General features: G+C 37.8%; 1 protein-coding gene across 1 annotated transcript in view; it reads right to left on the bottom strand.

Annotated features, from left to right (window-relative positions):
* Positions 1-971: 971 nt before the first annotated feature.
* GAD2 (glutamate decarboxylase 2) overlaps positions 972-7,485 on the bottom strand; it is a 90,029-nt gene continuing 83,515 nt past the window's right edge. The window contains exon 16 of the mRNA XM_002750103.6: positions 972-4,818. Within this exon, the coding sequence (XP_002750149.1) occupies positions 4,645-4,818 (174 nt within the window). The 3' untranslated portion in view covers positions 972-4,644. The remainder of the gene's footprint in view (positions 4,819-7,485) is intronic.

Below are 7,485 nucleotides of genomic sequence, written 5' to 3'. Positions count from 1 at the left end.
AATAGACTCAGCACACTGGAAAATAGACACAGCATATGCACAGCAGGGTGTATATGGTGTGGTACTGTGTGCCTCACTTGTAGATGTCTCAGCTGTCCTGAAACACATCGTCTCATCAGGTTTTCTGAGCCACAGGCATGGGCTTTGCCACGAAATTAAGAACTGGCAAAATGTGAACAGTAGCTGGATAGCTGACATTGTCGTGGCAATATTATTATGTTTTTAGCTGTGATAATGGTATTGAGGACATTTTTTAAAAAGAGTCCAGGCCGGGTGTGGTGGCTCACACCTGTAATCCCAGCACTTTGAGAAGCCAAGGTAGGTGGATCACTTGAGGTCAGGAGTTCAAGAACAACCTGGCCAACATGGTGAGATCCTGTCTCTACTAAACATACAAAAATTAGGGGTGTGGTAGTGTGCACCTGTAGTCCCAGCTACTTGGGAGGCTGAAGCAGGAGAATCACTTGAACCTGGGAGGCAGAGGTTGCAGTGAGCCGAGATTACACCACTGCACTCCAGCCTAGGCAACACAGTGAGACTCTGGCTCAAAAAAAAAAAGTTTCCTAATGTTTTAGAGGTTCATATAAAAATAATTTAGTGTTGAGGAGGAAGTGGGGTAGAGGAATGGGTGAAACAAGTTTCAGGCTCAGAATCAGTAGATGTTGAATCGGAGTGAAGGCTACAAAGAAGTTTATATTATTTTCTCTACCTTTTTATGTATGTAAAATTTTCCATAATAAAATATTTTGTTAAAAAAGATCAGATTTGATTGAAGGAGAAACCAGAGTGGGGCAAAGGTATCCTTCAGAACCTACAGTGTGGGTAGCTGCAGAAGAGCTTTTTTTTTTTGCCGCAAAAGACCCAAAGATACGTCGAGCTCTTTGACAAGTGAAGGGCCTTTGATTCTAGCAATTTGTTGAAAATCATCTCCACCATAAGACAAAGTCAGAACAATTATCCACAGCCTGAGATGTGTCCACATTTACACATTTATTTGGGTTTAGAAGACAACACAGATAAAATACTTGGATCATACACAAGTTTATATTTGGTAAGAAGAACAGGTTGCGACATGTTTGTATATTTTATGTTTTTATTTTTTTCTGTCTTTAGTAATGAAGTAATGTTGGGGGAATGCTGATGTCATCCAGAAACACCAATTTGGGAACAGTAGTTTGGCACACGTAACTAATAAATACACAATGTTTGCATTTAGCATTTGAAAACAGAAGAGCACGTGCAAGATGATACCCAGTTTGAGGTTCCTTGGTTCCCCGTCCTGCTACTATATTTACACCTGTGCCTTCTTTGTCCATATTCTGAAGAGTAGCAACTACTCCACTGCCCAGCAGAGCCAACACCTGTGATTTTGGCAGCTGGTGACACTCCATGATTGGTAACATCTATTCTCAGAGACAAAGTGGTGTTCACCTTGCATTTTGTGAAGTCACACAATTCTCAGAGGAAGTTTCTCGGTAAGGGGCTTAGCTGAGGGCATGTTCTCTATTACAGCTGATGTGGAGGGCATATAGTTTAGGAAAGGGAGAGAACAGGAACAGATGCAAATGTAGTTTTCATAATATCAAAGTTCAATAGAGCTACCACACAAAAAAGACATACCAATAATATATATTGTACAAGCTTTTACAGAAACACATGTTGATTTGCAACACTGTACAGTTCAGATCTAAAGTGCACAACCCCAGTCTGAGGTGACAAGACAGTACTATCAAGATAATAAAGGCAACACAGTCAGACACAATTGATTTCCTTTTCTTTCCTCACATCCTGTGATGGTTTATGAAGTTCATACCATGTGCAGGTCTCAGATAAAGACATATCACACTTGTTTGTTCAAGTATTTGAAATGATAAACACAATATTGCTGTATAAATGAAAATGGCCATGTCAGTTCTGATTAAAGCTAAAACCAAACTTTTCTGAGATTTGTAAGAATGGGCCCACATAAAGACCATGCCACTGGGAATGTGGGCTAATGTTCAAAATAATCTCCCTTCTTCCCTCCCTCCCTTCCTTTTTTTTCTCCTTCCTTCCTTCCTCCTTTCCTTTCCTTCCTTACCTCCCTCCTTTCCTCCTTCTTCCTCCCTCCTTTCCTTGCTCCTTCCTTCCTTCCTTCCTTCCTTCCTTCCTTCCTTCCTTCCTTCCTTCCTTCCTTCCTTCCTTCCCTCCCTCTCTTCTGTGCAGATTACACACCTCCTTTCAAGACTATTTATTAAACTACTGGGACCTGGGCTTTTATTTGCTTCCTTCTTTGGGCTACAGTTGGTAAGAATTTCCCTGCACAGGCCTAAGCAAGGCTCTCGGCCAATTTGAAGGAGTATTGGGAAGGGGTAGGGCAGTGGGGAAGAAGAGCTATTGTTTTTGCTAGAATTGTTTTGCTGGAATTTCATACATAGACACAAATTGTCCTTGAAAATTGTATCATCTCATTGACCTAAAAAGCAGCAGTTTACAATCCACGGTCTGTAACCCAAGAGATAAAGCATCCTGGAGTAGAGCAAGGTTGGTTCACCAGGGCATTGGGCCCCACTGTCTTCTCCAAGAAGGACAGCAGGTTGGATCAATTAGCTTTTCTGCCTCTGAAGTGGAACCTTTGGGCCTGAGGCTCAAGATAGTTGGGCAGCTATGTGTTGATTCTCAGCAGCCAGTTTTGAGAAAGGAAAGGGATGCTTAGCCATTAGACAAAGTCTAGAATGGAAGGTTATTCCTTCAGGAAATTCTGTGGCACAGATGAAAGGCTTTAGTTCTAATCATCATAGTGAACCCATTTGCTTTCTAGACAGAAAGGGCCCAAAGCCATGTTCATATAAAATATCACTATTTTTGCATATAACCTGGGAGAAATAATGTAGGGGCAAGCTTAGGAAAATTTCAGATGGTTGGATCCTTTGATTATATTACAGGGCATTTCTATATGTTATATTGTAGGGCATTTCCACATGTTGAAGGGCAGGGCCTTCTCTCTTCCCTTGTATAACTGTAGTCTGAGTATTGAACTGCCTGGTCCATTCAGAAATGGAAAATGTTCCTAAATTTGCATTTGCAGTTTTCATATGAATCTAGTATCCTCCTATCAGGACTTGGAATCTGACAATGTGTGACCCCGTAAATATCTGTGGAAGCTTTTGTTAGCTCATGTTTTTCTATCAGGTTCACAGGGAAAGAAGGATGTTTTAAAAATACTATTTTGAATCTAAGGATCTTATTATTTCTGCATATTCTGGTCACTTTGGATCTCAATGAGAGATAGATAAAGGAAAACCTTAAGATAGTGTCTCAAACTCTAGGGTGAGAAGCTCATTTAATGGAAGAAAAACAACGACCCATGGAATATAAATTAATTATTTTGGATCTCAGTAGTAGGGAATCTAGCAGGAGAGAGTTTGTGGGTAGGAATGGGGAGGGGATGGAATTAAACAATTGCGCTGGAGGTAAATTTCTCTTTCCTGGACAGTGGGAATATGGCACCAGGATGATGCCATTATTGTCCCACAGAGATTTCTTCTTCCAAGGCCAACTTTAATTTTCTGGGCTTACCATATTCTGGGAGTGTGCTTCATTCCTCTTTGCTCAGGCTGATTAGGTTTTATTTTTATTTTCTCTAATTAATTCAAATGACCTAATAAAAGAATACTATTTGGAAGATGCCTCAAGAATGAGAATAAACCTTCTGTTCAAAACAGGCCAAATTGGAAAGCAGAATAGAGACAATTACCCTAATTTAATCTGAGATGAAGCTTGGCTTGTCTCACTTACAGAGTGAGTCCGCTAAGAGTAAACTGCATGGAAAACTTAAAGGGGAAGAGATTCTTATCGCCAATTGGATCAATTATTTTAAAGAACTTGCAATATTCTTTTCTGTTTGTCTTGAAATACTAACTTTAGAGATGTGATAAGCCATAACGTGTAGAAAGAAGGAATCTTATCTTTTAAGAATTTTGTGGGTCAATGCTTCAAAATAACTTTGCTAAGTGTTTTATTGTGCCTCCATTAAGAGAAAGGAAAAAAAAAATCTGGCTTCATTTTTATATCTGCCCCTGCAGTTTGTATAACCCATATAAAATAAAAATCTATATGTTACAAAATAGGATATCTTTTTTAATATATATATTTTCCTTTTGTAAAATTATATGTATTTAAATACATTTGAAATGTTGCTATACGTAAATTAGAAATTTTTTTTCTAATACTATGAAAAAGGCAAGAGTTTTTATTGTCAACATACATTTTATATTTACTTTATCCTTTTCACTGTACCCCAAAGAACCTTTTATGATTCAGGGGCAATTTGGCACTATTCAGTCCTACTAGTCTGAAGTGAAAATAAAGTTTGCTTTGCACACTATATTAAAAGTAAGGGAAGTATTTATAATAATTTTAAGCTTTTCCTTATTGATTAGAACACAGCCTTTTGTCACTAATTCTTAGAGAGGTATTCTAAACTTAAGAAAGGATTTTTAAAAGGAGCAATGTCTTTTTTGTTTAATTTTTAAACTCTACTCTATTTTGACACCACAATATAGAAATAGATTTACTTTGGAACAAACTACAAATACATTCACACAGTTTGTGACAACTTAATTGTCTACCTAGAGAAGTGGAACAGCTTGGTGAGCTAGGTTATTATAAATCTTGTCCAAGGCGTTCTATTTCTTCAATCAGGAAGTCAATGTCTTGGTGAGTTGCTGCGGGGTTTGAGATGACCATGCGGAAGAAATTGACCTTGTCTCCCAAGGGTTGGTAGCTGACCATCGTGGTTCCATACTCCATCATTCTGGCTTTAATCACTGGAGCCACCTGTGGGACAGACCATATTAGCGTGATGACTTTCTCCTGGGATTCTACCGAGTCAAAGAACCCAGCAGCAAGCAGTCTTTAGTCTTTAGCTCAACAGCCAGAACCTTATTTGTTTTCTCTTGAGTTACCCCCAAGTTTTCTTGGAATCAGAGAACTAGAACAGTTTAACACATTCAAGATCCTGCAGGGGATAAGAGGAATAATAAATGATAGACTATCAGGTGACTGCCACCTTGTCCTTGACTTTCCAGTTTGTGTTTTGGGAGGATGGGATGAATCTTATATTGGACCCAAGGACAGATGGTTTAGCAAGACGTTTGGGGGCATTTTTCCCCAATAGGAAATGTAAAAACATTGGAAATAAAACAGTTCAGAGGATTGCTATCAAAATGTAAGTTTCAGTATCAGGTGATATATGAAGATAAGCAGACTTTTGACAACTTTCTTGAAATCCTGAAGTTTTCTAGTTTCTTTTCATTCTCTTTTTGCAGTGCCTCACTTTATATTTTGAAAGATATTCCTTAATAATAATGATGAATCAGCTGGGCAAAAAGCTGAACCCTCAAGGACTTATCATATGTTGCATATCACAGAGAGGATAGCACACCACGGACAAGATTATACTCTATTTATGCCAGATTGTTGATTATAGCCTCAGTAGTTCTCTATTGTGTATGAAATTAACCTTAAACTCTAGTTCAATGCAAAGACCTTTCATCACCCATTTCTGAGGGCTCATCTTCCACAATTTGCCAAAATGAATCTTCAACTCTGACAAGACTCCTTTATTAAATATATCTTGAATTTGCTGTACATATTTTTATCTCTTCACACTTGTTTATCAGTGTTACCATGTCAGACCTGTTCTCTGTACTTAGAATCCATCCCTTTTCTCTTCCAGTTCATATCCTACTTCAAGACTCCACTACAGTCCTACAACTGCTATGAAGCCTTTCCTGACTTCTAGTGGCCATCAGTAGCTCTCGTCTTTTAAGCTGTAAACATATGATCCATGATCCTTCCCCATAGATTCTGACTATATGCTAATTTCCTACTATCCTCTTACTTCTGCGCAAATACATTTTTTTCCTCTACCTCAACTATCAGGTCCTGGAGAGCAGACACAGTGTCTTCTACTTTTTTGTTGTTTGTTTACTAGCATAGTGCTGGGTACATGTTGGAGGATTTCTAAATTCTTATTGCTATAAAGAGTAGCATAATAGAAACAGCTATCTAGGCAGAGGCAAAAAATTAAATCATGTCTAACCATACATACAATCTGTCCACATATATTTACCACTGGAGTTTGTAAATATATCATATCTGATCTTCATTGCTGCAAATACCTACCAGGAATGGTAGACGTCAGAAAAACTTTACACTTATTTAAGTTACATATGGTCAGAAACTCAGTTCAAAATGGAGACTATAACTTATATCACAGCTGGATTTGTCTTAAATGAAGGACAGTTTGATTCAAATGGAATGCTGTTAGGAACCTGTGACTTATAAATATCAACTTTTAAATAATTGGTTTATAATGAAGTTTTCATCTTCAAAATAGTCAACGCATAAAATCAGCAAAGTTCCCACTGGGTCCAATCATTCGTTAGTCACCAAAGGCAAAGTCAACAGACAGACTTCACCTTTACCTTCACTTCTCATTCTGAACCTAATTTCCTTATCTAAAAATGATGTGGATGATGATTCCAACATTGAGTTTTTTTATTCTAGGTTGAGTTCTTATATCCCTTACCACCCCTTGTTCCATGGGGAGGAATGTTTCTCTTGGACTTATCCTTCTTTCACTTAAAGCATTAAGAATACATGCAGAGCACTGGGCTCATCCCAGGTAAAAAATAATAAGAAGAATTTAAATATCTCAAGTCTGGGATTAACTTCTGAAAACATACCTACTAGAATACTCCAGCCAAAGGGGCAAGAAATTTATCCTTTGTGTTGCAAGGCATGTCAAGTCAATGTGATTCTTTCAAAGAGAAATCTCAAATTAGAAAAGGAATTCCAAATTCACTTGGATGCAGGAATTTAAGGACAAGTCACATCACTATTCCTTAGTTTTATTTGCATAATAAATCATTCTTGCTCTTTAGAACTGATAAAATAATGACAGAGCTTTACTCAGTAAATGAAACTCTCATTTAGTTTTCATGGGCAATCTAAGCAAAAATACTGAAGAATGGCACTAATTATTAAGGACAATCATCTGAAGCTTTTCAGATGAATGCAAATCAAAGGTTAAAAGATTAATGCTAACAGCCACAACCAAACAGATTTTGGCATAAAGTAAGATTGAATCCCCTCAGTTCCTGAAGCAAGCTGAATTGGCAGAAATCACAGCTGTCTAAATACATATGACTTTTGGTTGCTTCCAGAAAATGCTGATGAACTAAAATTAGCTGGAACATGGAACAGCTACTTTATTGTATATTCATTCATTGCAAGTTAAGAAGGAAAATAAGATTCGGACTATTCTGATGAACATATGTGATCTGTGAGACCAAAATAGAGACTCCCATAGCAACTAAGATGGACACCAAGGTTAAGGAAACAAAGTTACTTACAGGTCCAGGGTTCAGGGCCTGGCTGGAGGCAAATTACTAAATTCCTAATGATTGAAATTCCCTAACAATATGTGCTATGAGACCC

The sequence above is a fragment of the Callithrix jacchus genome, chromosome 7 (genome assembly GCF_049354715.1).
Source record: "Callithrix jacchus isolate 240 chromosome 7, calJac240_pri, whole genome shotgun sequence".
NCBI classification, from domain to species: Eukaryota; Metazoa; Chordata; class Mammalia; order Primates; family Cebidae; genus Callithrix; species Callithrix jacchus.
This window is presented reverse-complemented; position numbering and strand designations above follow the sequence as displayed.